Raw genomic sequence first — 13,536 nt, forward strand, 5'->3', positions numbered from 1 at the left:
CTGTGTCATTTTGCGACACAGAAAGAGGTCTGGTGATCTGTGCCATTGCCCTGCCTTCCCTATGGCCCAAACCGTTCTTCCTACTCCAAGCTTCCGCCATCTCCACAACTCCTAGTCCTCTGTAGGATTCACCATTGTTTCCTCAGAAAACTGTCCCTAGCTCCTCCCGAGGCAGTGCCTCCTCGTTCAGTGGCCTGCTGCTGATAGCATCTATGAGGCTGTATTTTAACTGTTTGTGCATATGTGGTTCCGTTAAAAAAAATATAAAGCACAGGATATTTTCCTGGAGTGTCAATTTTACCTTTGTGTTCAGTCATTTAAAACATTTATGAATGTAAAACAAACACAAACACAGCTATATTATAAAGCAGCATATAAAAACATACAGTTATATAGTCAGTTTTACTGGAAAAAGGTAGGAGAACTGTTGTAGATTAAGAAAGAGAAGTGGGCCTGGTGGCACATGGCTGTGGTTGAAGCACTTGGGAGGCTGAGGCAGGAGGATCACTACAAGTTCAAGGCTAGCCTGGATATGTAGTTAGCTCAAGGCCTGAACTATATAGAGGGACTGTCTCAAATGAAAAAGAGAGAGAGAGTGTGTGCTAGAATAGCCAAGTGCATAAAACTTGATTGATTACAGATTGAAAAAGAGCAGTAAAACACATTTTTGAAGCCAAGTATGGTGGCACATCCTATAATTGTAGCACTCAAGAGGCTGAGGCAGGAGGATTGCTGAGAGTTCAAGGCCAGCCTGGTCTACATAGTGAGTTCAAGAACAGCTTGAACTACATAATGAGATTATCTCAAAGCCAAACCAGCCCAGGTGTGGTGGTGCATGCCTGTACTCTCAGCACTCAGGAACCTGAGGCAGGAGGATCGTTGTGAGTTCGAGGCCAGGCTGGGCTACAAAGTGAGCTCAAGGCCAGCCTGAACTGCATACTGAGACCCTGTCTGAAAAAGACAAATAAACCCCAAACAAACAAACAAAAAACCCCACCAAAAAAAATGATATTTTTGATGCTAGGCAAATTTTAATATGATCATGAGATGGTATTAAGGAATTGCTATTTAATTTTTTTTTGATGTGATAATGGTACTGTGAGTGTGAAGAGGATCTCTTTAACAGATACTTGCTGGAATATTTTCTTTTTTAGGGGGGGACAAGGTCTCACTATGTAGTCCAGGCTGGCTTCAAACTCACTGCAGTCCTCTTGCCTCAGTCTCCCGAGTGCTGGGATTACAGGTGTGCACCACCATGCCCTGCCTTTGCTGGAATATTGGAGAATATTTGGGAGTGAAAAATTAAGAGGTCTAAGCCAGGCATGGTGGCACAAGCCTGTATTTCTAGATGCTTGGGAGATGAGGCAAGAGGATTACAAATTCAAGGACAGCCTGGGCAACTTACTGAGAGACTCTGTATCAAAATATGGTAGAATGCTCCTGGATTCAATGCATAGTACATAGGAAAAAAAAAAGAATTAAAATCTCTGTATCTTACTTTTTTGGTGTTTGTGTAAAGATTTCAGGAATCAAACTCAGGACCTCTAGCTTGCCAGGCAGGTGCTGTGCCACTGAGCTCTATCCCATCTGTCTCCTACTTTCAATGGTCATTGGAAGTTGTATACAAGGCGTGACCAAAATACATGGTTTATGCTCAAATTAAAAAAAATTTATCACAGTAAAAGACACATTATTGTTAACTATCCTCAAAGAATCCCCCCCACACCGCCTTTTGGTTGTTTTTCTTTTTTTTTTCTTTTTGAGACAGGGTCTCGCTATGCAGTTCAGGCTGGCCTTGAGCTCACTTTGTAGCCTAGGCTGGTCTCGAACTCACAATGATCCTCCTGCCTCAGCCTCCTGAGTGCTGGGATTACAGGCGTGCGCAACCATGCCTGGCTTGGTTTTTTTTTTTTTGGTCTTTTCGAGACAGGGTCTCACTATGCAGTTCAGGCTGGCCTTGAGCTCACTTTGTAACCCAGGCTGGTCTTGAACTTGCAACGATCCTCCTGCCTCAGCCTCCTGAGTGCTTTTTGGTTGTTTTTTGAGACAGGATCTCACTATGTAGTTCAGGCAGGACTTGAACTCACTATGTAGCCTAAACTGGCCTCAAACTCACAGAGATCTTCCTGCCTCCACCTCCCAAGAGCTGGGATTATGGGTGTGCGTCACCACACCAGGCCCTCCCCCTCCACTTTGAATGTATCCCATGGTTCTTGCTACTTTCTGAAGCCATTCTGGGAAGTCCTCTTTCTTGAGTGTCTACAAATGCTGTTGTCATACGCCATCCAATGGAGTGGCAGGCTCATAAAAACATTCAGTGTAAAAAAAAAAAAAAAAAGAGAAAACCCCCCACATTACAGTGTGTGTCCTCATCTACCTTATTCAGCAGATCTAGCACCTTTTGACTTCTGACTCTTTCCCAATGTCAAAATGACCAGGAAAGGGAAATATTTTGAACTGATTTAGGACATTGAGGCAAGCACGACAGCACAACAAAAGATGTTCAGACATTTGAACCCAACTGCTTCAGAAAGTGGCAAGAATGATGGAATAGCCAGGCGTTGTAGCACACACCTGTAATTCCAGTACTTGGGAGGCTGAGGCAGGAGGATCTCTGAGTTTGAGGCCAGCTTGGCCTACGTACGTAGTGAGTTCAAGGGCAGCCTGAACTACATAGTGAACCCTGTCTAAAAACAAACAATAAAACAAAACAGAATGAAGAGATAAATGTGTTTGAAGCAGGGGAGGTATTTTGAAGGGGATTAATGGCACTGTCTTTACTGTAATAATTTTTTTTTAAACTTTAAACATTCACTGTATTTTTTGCTCACATATATATTTTAAAGTGTCAATCATACATTGTATGTATATATGAATGTGAGAGAAAGGAGTACCGGATCTTGGAAAGATGTATATCCCATCTATGTATGTTCAGTATATTGACCAATTTTTGTGTGAAATTTGTCAAAATAAAATGTTGAGGGAGCTTGGTTTATAGCTCAGTGGTACAGCGTGTTTAGCATGAACCAGGCCTTGGGTTTGATCAACAGTACCAATAAAAGAAAAAACATCTCCTTGAATGAACAAAACCATGTGGTCTTGGGAACACTTTACTCTCTTAACTCCCCTTCTGTAGAGGGAGGCTGGGCTAGACGACCTGAGGACCCACCTACAAGGGTTTTTGCAACCTGTGCTGTACTTGGGACCTTTTCCTCCCTTGCAGTGCTGGGGACAGAACCATACACGTCAGGTAAGCACTCTACCACTGTGCTATACTTGCAGCCCTTGTGCCTGGAACTCTGAAGGACAGTCAGGAGCCTTTTCAGGGGCCTTTTTAAAATACCAATTCCCAGGGGCTGGGGATTTAGCTCAGTGGCACAGCGCCTGCCTGGCAAGTGCAAGGTCGTGAGTTCGATTCCTGGTACCGGAAGAAAAACAAACAGACAAAAAAAATACCAATTCCCACCCTCTCACCAGGCAGAGATGACCAAGATGGCTCTCTGGCCAACTTCTTAAATTTAAGCTCAGCCAAGGGCTTTGGGTGGAGCATTCTGACGCTCAGAGAGAGCTCATGTGAGATGCGGCTCCCCAGAACCAAGGGGACACGAAGGGAGTCGGTTTGGCCTTATGCACCCTTGGCTATAGTTATGGCCGTGGCCAGCACCAGTGTTCTCAAGCTCCTTGGAATCACTTAAGAAAGCTTTAAAACGCCTGAGGCCCAGCTCCAAGATTCTGATTTAATGCATCTGGAGTGCAGCCTAAGCATCTGGAGTTGAAAGTACTCCCCTGGTGATTCTAACGTGTGTTCAAGTTTAGAAGCCACAAAGGACCATGTGGTGGTAATGGGGTAAGATCCAGCTCGGTGTGTGTCTTGGAGTTGCCACTTGGACCAGCTAGATGATACTCCTCGTTTTTTTTTTTTTTTTCTCTTTCCTTTTCTTTGTGGTATTGGGGATTGAACCCAAGCTTTCACACTGAACTCCATCCTCAGCCTTCTTTTTATTTTGTTGTGACAGAGTCTTGCTAAATTGCCCAGGCTGGGATTGAACTTGCAATCCCCCTGCCTCAGCTTCTCGGAGTGCTGGGATTACAGGTGTGTGCCACCATCCCTGGCTAAATCCGTTGCCTCATATGTGAGAATCAAGTCAGTATCGTATGTGCTGAGCCAAAAAGCACAGCTAATGGTGAAGAGCAATTACGGAGTACATAGGAGAAGCCTGTGGTCGCCCTAGGAGAGATGAACCGAGTGTGTAGAGTAACAGTTCTCAGACGTGCGTCCGAATCACCCGGAGGACCTGTTAAAACACTGACTGTAGAACACCCCTCCGCCTAATTTTTCCCTAGTGTTGGAAAAAAAAACAAACCTAGGGCCTTATGCGTGGTAGGTAAGTGCTCTACCAGTGAGCTACATTCTCAGCCCCAGTCCCCCACAAGTTTCTGATTCAGTAGGATTCAGTGGGTCTCAGTGGATCTGTAGGTCTCTGGGATTTACATTTTTAGGAAGGCATTGTTTTGAGAATCACTGCTCTAAAGCATGGTATCTCAGAGGCACCACAGTGACATTTGGGAGCTGCTAATTTTCTGGCCTCTACCCATTTAGATGTGTAGCACCCCATTAGGTATCTCCATTATCAAATGTCCCTTAAGGGACAAAATTGCCCTTCTAGGACATTTGACATCAGTCCCGAGTTAAAGAATCCAAGGGTCTGGGTGGGCTTGAGCACAGTGAGAAAAAGAACTGCAGCCAGGAGTCCACCCCTGACCGCTCCTGGGGCTTTTTTAGAGAATGTGTTCATGCGCCAGGGTAGACTGGGCTTTGTATAGTTTGCACAGGCACGGGGGCTACTGATGTTAAGCCTAGATCTTCCATTTGTCTTAGCTGTAAAGCTCCAAAATGTTTTTTGGTGTTGTGAATTGGACCCAGGCCCTTGGGCATGCTAAGCATAGACTCTACAACCGAGCCACACCTCCAGCACCCCCACATCCCAATCTCTTCAAAGGAACAATCCTGTCCTAGGCCAAACATACGACATCCTCTCCCTAAGGCTCAACTGCCCGCAGTCTCAAATTGCTAAGCATTCTTTTACCTGTTTCCTACTCTCCACCTTGAGGTATTAATAAAGAGTAGATTCTAGGTCTACCAGTAAAAACAAATACTCTATAGCTTTCCTATAAAGAAACAACTCTACCAAGAGCCTGACTTGTCTATACTAGCTACTAAGACCCAGGCCCTGGATAAGATTATTTTTGTCTTTGAAGCCAGCAGCTCTGCCTGATATGCTTACTTAGAACAGTGGCCAGTGGATCTGCCTCCTTACAGGACTCATCCTTGATATCCTCGATCCATGAAGGAACCCATGGCTTCACTTCTCTCACCTGCAAAAGGCTCAGCTGTGCATAAGCAGGACAGGTAGGAGAGAGGACAGCATCAACTTTTTATGGCTGGGCAAATAAACTGTTTGGGGGGCTAGGACCACATGGGATTGGGGAGACAGGCTAGCAGAAAACAAGCAAAGGCTAGCAAAAATTGTAAGACCCGAACATCCACTTCTCTGACATTCAGCCCAGAAAAACCACCCAGCAAAAAAGAAATTTGGCTCTGTAAGTGCCAACAGTATGAAGTGCTACAGACTGTGGAAGTCATAAAGGGAAATTAACTGAAAACCAGAGAAGCCAAGACTCATTTGGGAGCAGTCCATCTCTCCCAAAGTGAGAGTACAATGCACACCCTCTGGGGATGTCTTATTCTCAAATCCTTATTCCCTAGGCTAGATCTTCTATCGCTTCAAATCCTGAGAGGCGCTATTTCCTGGTAGTGGCTCCTACCCAGCAGCTTCTTGCAGGCACTTGAGGACTGAAGAGGCTGAGGTTAGAAAAAAGTCCTTGCAGTTTCCTGGGCTCAGTTCTTCCCAGTCACTGCCGACTTCTCAAGGGACTGGTGGGCTTTTCACAGTGTGGTGTCAAGGGTCAAGCTTTCTTTTATCCCAAGCCAAGAAAATCAGGGGGAGGGACCAGACCAACAGTCACCTGTGATCATGCTGGAGGCATGAAAAGCAGCTTGTATGCCATCTTTGGCCAAATCTCTCCTGTTTTTTTTTTTTTTTTTTTTGATACTGGGAATTGAACTCAGGACCTTGCGCTTGCCAGGCAGGCGGTTATGCCACTGAGCTGTCTCCCCAGAAATCTCTCCTGGTTAAGGGCATCGCCATATATAAAATTATTGTTCAGGTCAGAATTCTGAGTCACCATTGTCGTTGGAGATTTTGCAGTACTTTGCATATATACTAAAGGCTGCAAGCAAAGAAACCAGCTTCACTTTGTTTAACCAGTCTTTCCCACACTTCTTTGAACATGCCATCACTATGCCCCGAAGTGCATAACGACCTGTCTGGGAAATGGTATTCTATGAGACAGGGTCTCCCTATGCAGTTCAGGCTGGCCTTGAGCTCACTTTGTAGCCCAGGCTGATCTTGAACTCGCAAACAATCCTCCTGCCTCAGCCTCCCCGAGTGCTGGGATTACAGGCGTGTGCCACCATGCCCAGCATATCTGAATAATTTTAGGTAACCTTGGCCTACAGGACCAAGTACCAGAAGTACAAGCTCGCCACGATTTGGCTCCTACCTAATTCTGCAACTTTCCGATTACTAGTAACTCCCATTATTTGGCTCCCGAAACATACATGCATGCATTCCAGCTCATGCCTGCTGTTTCTTGGAATGTACAATTTTTTGTCCTCCTGACAAGCCCTACTCATTTCCCATGTCCAGTTCTAAGCACAATCAGATAATCTGTGTAACTTCATCTCTCCCAGGCACAATAAATTGCTTCCTCCTGTGTTTCCATTGCAATTTATTCAAACTTCATTCATTGTATTAAAAGTAATTGATTTGAGAGCTTTACCATCCTGCTGGTTCCTTCATTAATGAGTTAAATAAATCTTGGGCATGTGCTCGCTCACAAAAAATGTAATTGATTTGAGATAGTCTCTTCTACCGACTTATGCATTTCTTAGGATGGCAAGGACAATATCCTTGGTCAGTCCTCAGCAATCTATCAAGCCTGACAGTAGAATAGGGGTTGGTGTTTTTGTAGATTAAGCCAGGCACAGTGGTGCACACCTATAATCCCAGAACCTGGAAGGCTGAGGCAGGACTGCCATGAGTTCGAGGCCAACCTGGACTACAGAGGGAGATCCTATCTCAAAAATAAACAACTTTGTAAACTAAAGCATAAAACCAAACATGCCCAGAACAGGGTGGAAATGAGATGTGAAGACCTACCGCTGAGATGGGAGAGTTAGGAAAAAAATCATTCCATTTCCTAGTGCCACATTAGATTCATTAGTGCTTCTTTGTGTACTGGGCAGTCACCCAGATATCCAGGAAGACAGTAACTTGTCTTCACGATATAAGGCAAGTCAAAGATTAGGATTACAGGTGTGCGCCAATGCACCCAGCTGCACTTTTAAATGTCCTTGTCAGCGAAGGGAAAGGCAGACAAACAGAACCAAAGCCTCAGGTAAAGTCATGGCCAAATTCCATCAAAACATTTTCATAACCAGGTGCAGTGGCTCATGTTTCTAACCCTAGCATTCCTGGGAGGCTGAGACAGGAACGTCACTATTTTGGATCCAGCCTGAGTAACTGACCCTGTCTCACTACATAGTGTGGGCTGTACTCAAACCTGCTATGTAGCCCAGGTTGGCCTCATACTCGTAATTCTCGTGCCTCAGTTTTCCAAGTGCTAGGATTATAGGTGTGTGCTACCATGCCCAACTAGCTAATGGCATTTCTACCAGCGGAGACTACTGGAAACCTGCCTGCTTCAGGAGCCAGAAAGACACACTGTTCATCAGAGTTTGAGTTCAAAGGGACAATAACTAGGCTGTTTCAGACTTTATCACTTTAATCCTACTCAGTACTGGCGAACAAACCCCAGAGCCTTTCCATTAAGCTACATCCCTGGCCCCTTTTGATTTTTTATTTTGGGATAGGGTCTTGCTAAGTCACTATCCTGTCCAAGCTGAGACTGAATTTGTGATCCTCCCGCCTCAGCCTCAAGAATGCTGGGATTCTAGGTGTATGCTACCATACCCAGCTGCTATCATTTTAAACAACTCTGCTTCTAGTAGGAGACAAGTATCTGTTAATTACTGTCTGTCATTTTGATAGGAGTGAGGAAAACTAAAAACACAAAAAAGAAAGGGAAAAAATCCAACAGCTTCTCGGAAGTTGAAATGAAGCTGGGCAAGGTGGTTTGTCCCCCTCGCCCTGCACTCTGGGGGGCCGAGGGAGGAAGACAGAGTTCAAATCTGACACCCACAACTTGGTGAAACCTCTTCAAAAATAAATAAACAAACAAACAAGAGAGTGCAGGGGATGTGGTAAAGGCCCTGAGTTCAATCTCCATTATAAAAAAAAAAAAAAGAATAATAGAAAAAGTTTAAATGGTATCTCTTATGTCATGCCCTACTCTGACTTACGGCAATCAAGCTTCAGGGAAAGATAGCAAGCAGCAAGTCCAATTCGCATGGCTCTTGTAAAAAGGCATCTATTTGGTTTTTAATACAAAATGACTCAGAGAAACATAGAATGAAAACATCATACAATCCAGTTACTAAATTAAAAACAAAACAAAGCAACAAACTTCAGTTGGTATTTGCTGTCTTCAGCTGGGATCAGAAAACAGAAAACTGCACAACAATCAATGTCTTGTCTGTTTGAAGAGATCTTATTAAAAACAAAACACAGGAGAAACAGGTTCCTGAAGTCTGGCAGGTGCTATCAGAGGCCACCGGGAGCCTCAATCAGCCTGGCGATGGGATACAAGCAGTTGCTGGAATACGGCCACCAGCTCTTGTTTCTTGCTAGTAATGGTCATCGGAAGGGAGGAGAGCCTGGGCACCATTTGATGCCAATTACGCAGCCCGAGGCCTCAAGGTCAAGCAGCCTCATAGTCTTCCATCTTGTATCTTCATTGAATCTCCCCCATATACAGTCTCTTGTCACTGGATGCTGAGAGAACTGAGGTAAAAAGAACAGAGGATGACTGGAAATAATGAAGGCTCAAGGAGACTTGGTGCTCAAGGGCCCTTGTGTCAAGAGCCAATTTTGGTATATAAGAGCAATTGGATTTAGCTTGAATTCCCCTCCTCAACACCATCCACAGGAAATTATAACCTGGCTTTTCAATCCAAGTCCTCTTAAAACCATGAGGATGATTGTGCTATGGGAAATACATTATCAAGTTCTAAGTCCTGATGTTCCTTGTCAGTCAAACCCCAAAAGATCTTTGCAGTCACTCTAGGAGAGAGGAAATTGATGTCTGTGGCAATCATTTGCAATATGCTTCTGCTTGTTATAGTTAACCCTGGAGAAAGTTACGTTTTCTCCTTAAAGTCTATTGTTTGGCTCAGCAGGCTAATGAAATTTAAGACGCAATTTATACTTAAGTAGTAAACACCATTTTAACTTCAAGTCCCAGCTACTTGAGACGCTGATGCAGATTATTGGAGCTCATGAGTTCAAGGCCAAATTCTGTCATACAAATACATTACTGAAGCATAGACTTGAAGCAAGAAAACACGAAAGAACCAAAAATTAGATGGCTGTGGTGGCACACACTTGTAATCGCACCACTCAGGAGGCTGAAGCAGGACGGCCACATGTTCAAGGCTAGTATGGGCTACAAAGTGAGTTTAAGACCAGACTGACCTACAAAGCAAGACCCTGTCATAAAAATCCAACCAGCACTTGGCAGGCTAACGCAGGATTGCCACGTGGTCAAGGCCAGCCTAGACTACATAGTGAGAGCCTGCCTCAAAAAACAAAACGAAACAACAACAAAAGAACCCAAACTAGACTAACAAGCCTTCACTTTGAGTTACAGAAGGAGCTGGAACATTACCCTTACCCTCATCACTTAGGACAGCAATGGTGAGACTGTCACTGATACCTATAAGGTCCATTTACATGGAAATTCACGTAGAACAGACGCCTACTTTTGTCACTGTGTTTCCGGGTCCCCCTTGGGAAGAATGACACAGTTCCCCTTTCCCAGTAGTCAGGAAAGACTTACTGATGGGCTCGTCGGGATGGAAAGCCACTTCGTTGATGGAGCCAGCATGGCCAGGCAGCTTATATAGTATTCTCCTGCTTGTGGTGTCCCACACATACACAAACCTGCAAGTTATCATAAAGAGCAGGGGTGAAGCCTCCTGAAAGTGTGGCTAGGGTACAGGTATAAATCTTTAAGGGAAATGGAAACCACCCTATATTTATTGATGTGGTTCTCTGAGAAAGTAGGAAGAGTTTGAGGAAAGACATGGACCCTGCTCTTTAGCATCTGAACAGATAAATAGAAATAGCTAAAAATTCAGTGCTGCTGGTATTTCCAAATACAAACTTCTAGAATGGGAAATATCAGGGGCCAGGGATATAGCTCAGTGGCACAAGTACCTGCCTAGAATGGGAAATATCACAAAGAAATGAAAACAGTTTTTTTACCAAGGCTCCATACAAAAATGTCCCTTAGACAGTCTAGTAAGAGTACAGTTAACCTCATAATCACTCAGGAATGTCTTAAAAGTAGTACAACTCATTGTAGTTTGGTAGTCTATGTTTTGATCCAGATGAATTTCTTACTATTATATTCAATTTTTAGTATTATATTCAAGCAGAGAAGGGACAGGAAATTTCTGCTTTACTTGAGCCAAATTTTCATTGAATTCATGGGTAGAAGATACTTAATTTTGGAGTGGGAAGGGGTCAACAGAAACCAGCTATTTTAAACTACTTTATAAATAAGAAAATTAGTGTACAGTGAATTTTTCAAGATGACATAGTTAAAAAAAAAGATGACGTAGTTCATTAACGGCAGAACTAAAATTAGAACTGTTGGGCAGGTATAGTGGCACCTACCTATAATCTCAGCTACTCAGAAGGCTGAGGCCTCAAGGAGGATGACAAGTTTAAGGCCAGCCTGGGTGACTCAGCGACACTTTCTCAGAATAAAAAAATATAAAGGGGTGGGATACAGCTCAATAGCAGAGTGTGTGCCTACCCCACACAAGGTCCTGGGCACAATCTCCAGCACCATGAAAAGCTAACCAAGTTCTGATCCAACATTACACTTTTGGTCTAAAATACAAATAAAGAAGAGTTTCTTAATTACACTGTCAAAGGCTCATGGACTAGGGAACTGAACAAAAGTTCTAATCAAGATAAAAAAGCAAGAACCCCATTTGTCTACACCCCTGGCTCTGACGCTCATGCCCTCCACAGTGTCTTCTTTCCTGCCATGCACAAATAGTCACCATTAATCCAGCTACTGCCCGTGTGAGTACTGAAGTCAGAAAGACCTAGGTTCTAGCTGAGGATCACAAGTTCAAGGGCAGCCTGGGTTACATAGCAAGTTTGAGGCTGTCCTGGACTACATAGTGAGACCTTGTTTCAAAAAAAAAAAAAAAAAAAAAAAACCAAACCCAAAAAATCCAAAAAACCAAAAACAAAAAACCCCAAACCAAACAAACAAAAAAACCCAACCCAAACAACAAAAACCCCAAACCAAAAAATCAAAAGAAAAAAGAAGCTGAGTGTGGTGGTGCATGTCTATAGTTCCAGCACTCTGGCAAGCTGAGAGGAGGACGATAAATTAGAGCCCATCCTGGGCAACTTATTGCGACCCTGTTTCAAATAAAAAGTAAAAAGGGCTAGGAGGGATACGGCTCAGTGCAGAGGCCGTAGGTATAACCAACCAACCAACCAAACATAAAAACAAAGATTTCCCAGGCACAGAGAGGACAGCAGAATTCCTGAACTCCAATGGCTTACTTCAAAGCCTCATTTTTTTGAGCTGCCAAATTTAGAGGGGACCCTTGTCCTTCTTCATTTTGGTATGGCAACGTGCAGAGGCAATCAGGCTCCTTACGTAACAGAGCTGGTTGCTGACTTGGGGCTAATTGGCAAGGTGGCCTGAGAAATTGGGACCAACCACAGCAGGTGGTGGTGGGGGCTCTCTCTTCAGCCCTGAGCCACACCACCACCCGGAAAGTTGAAAGGAACGGTGGGGAGGAAAGGAGACGACAACATTGCAAGTTAGAACGGGCCCATGTCAGAAACTGCTCTTGTCAGGAAAAAAGACTTACTATGCAAATGTAACTTAAAAGGCTAATTACACAGCAAAGATATACCATCTCTGCTAAAAATTATATAAAAATACTTAGAACAGTCCTTACTCTATCAGAAGCAGGACACCTTATTCTGTTTCTTCCTTTAGCTACACCCCAAGCCAAGTCTGCTTCTTAAGGTCTTCTCTAGTTATTTGACAACTGAAAATCCATTAGATTCTCTTAAACCATGGTGTCTCAAATCATCAATGTGGCACTGTTTCAATGCAGAATCACCTCCTTCTAAAGAAAAAAATACTTGAACACTGGTCCATTTTTCCTGGCAGTAAACTTGTCAGGACAAAAAAAAAAGTAGACAATGGAGTTTTTCAGGTATGTTCAGGGTTAGTTACAAAGAGTGTGGGACAGATCATATGAAACTTCTTCATGGCAGTTCTCAGGCTCCAAACAGGAAAACTGTGGTATGCTCAAAGCTCTATAGAGCTGGGAAGGATTGCCCATTTACAGGCAGTGGTTGCTGCAGTAGGGTAGGAGGAGAATATCTAAAGGGGAAAAGGATGAAGTTAAGTTAATAAGGGTCAAACAATTCCCAGTGAAAGTTAAAGCCAGAATTTGCTATAAGAAAGTCTTCTTTACCATCCAGTATTTTTATCACATCAGCCTTGACACTTGGACATTCCCATTCAACCTCTGATTGCCTCCCGAGTACAGGTCACCAAAGACATAGCAAATACAACAGCATCTGATGGAAGAATCCCCGCCCTTCCATTTCATTCACCACATAATGCTTTGAGTCAGTTTAAATTCACATATAAGAAAGCATCAGTCTATTAATCTGACACAGTGATAGGAAATACCTAATTCACATATTGTTATACTCTTTGCCTAATTCTGGCACTTCCCACTGAGCCCAGATCTAGCTCTGAATTATTCTTGTAATTCAGTTATTACCAAGGCAGTTATTACCAAGAGCTGAATTAGTATGGATGGTAGAATTTGATCACTATCTTTGAGCGAGGAATCCATTCATGCAATATTTACTAAATGCTTAGAAAACCTTAAGCATTGAAAAATACTGTCTGAGGTTCAGAGATGACCAAGACTCACTCCCGGACTTCTGCAGGAAGTATTTTAGTGTGGTGTCCCACTATGTTTGATAGTAAGATGTAGTAAATGCTAATAAAGATTAGCTGTAGGACATGGGACTGTAGCAAAGAAAGTTATGTCCAAGAGGTAAGAGAGAGAGAAGGCCAGGCCAAGTTTATAAATATAACAAAAAAATATGGAAAGTTTGGATAATGGAGAAGAGGGGACATGAGAGAGAACCTGGAGGGGCTTCTTGCCTCGTAGGTGCCCGGAAGGACGGGCCTAGGTGCACGGGGAGCCATGGGTGGGGAGCACCAGTC

The 13,536-nt window shown here is 43.6% G+C and overlaps 1 protein-coding gene across 1 annotated transcript in view; it reads right to left on the minus strand.

The window, feature by feature from the left end:
* Positions 1 to 8,535: 8,535 nt before the first annotated feature.
* Positions 8,536 to 13,536, minus strand: part of Snrnp40 (small nuclear ribonucleoprotein 40kDa (U5)) — a 33,654-nt gene continuing 28,653 nt past the window's right edge. Inside the window, exons 9-10 of the mRNA XM_005395015.2 lie at positions 10,081 to 10,184; positions 8,536 to 9,026 (exon numbers count right to left, since the gene is read on the minus strand). Coding sequence (XP_005395072.1) covers positions 8,977 to 9,026; positions 10,081 to 10,184 — 154 coding nt within the window. The 3' untranslated portion in view covers positions 8,536 to 8,976. The remainder of the gene's footprint in view (positions 9,027 to 10,080; positions 10,185 to 13,536) is intronic.

This window comes from Chinchilla lanigera, unplaced genomic scaffold (genome assembly GCF_000276665.1).
Source record: "Chinchilla lanigera isolate Chin_1 unplaced genomic scaffold, ChiLan1.0 scaffold00051, whole genome shotgun sequence".
Taxonomy (NCBI): Eukaryota; Metazoa; Chordata; class Mammalia; order Rodentia; family Chinchillidae; genus Chinchilla; species Chinchilla lanigera.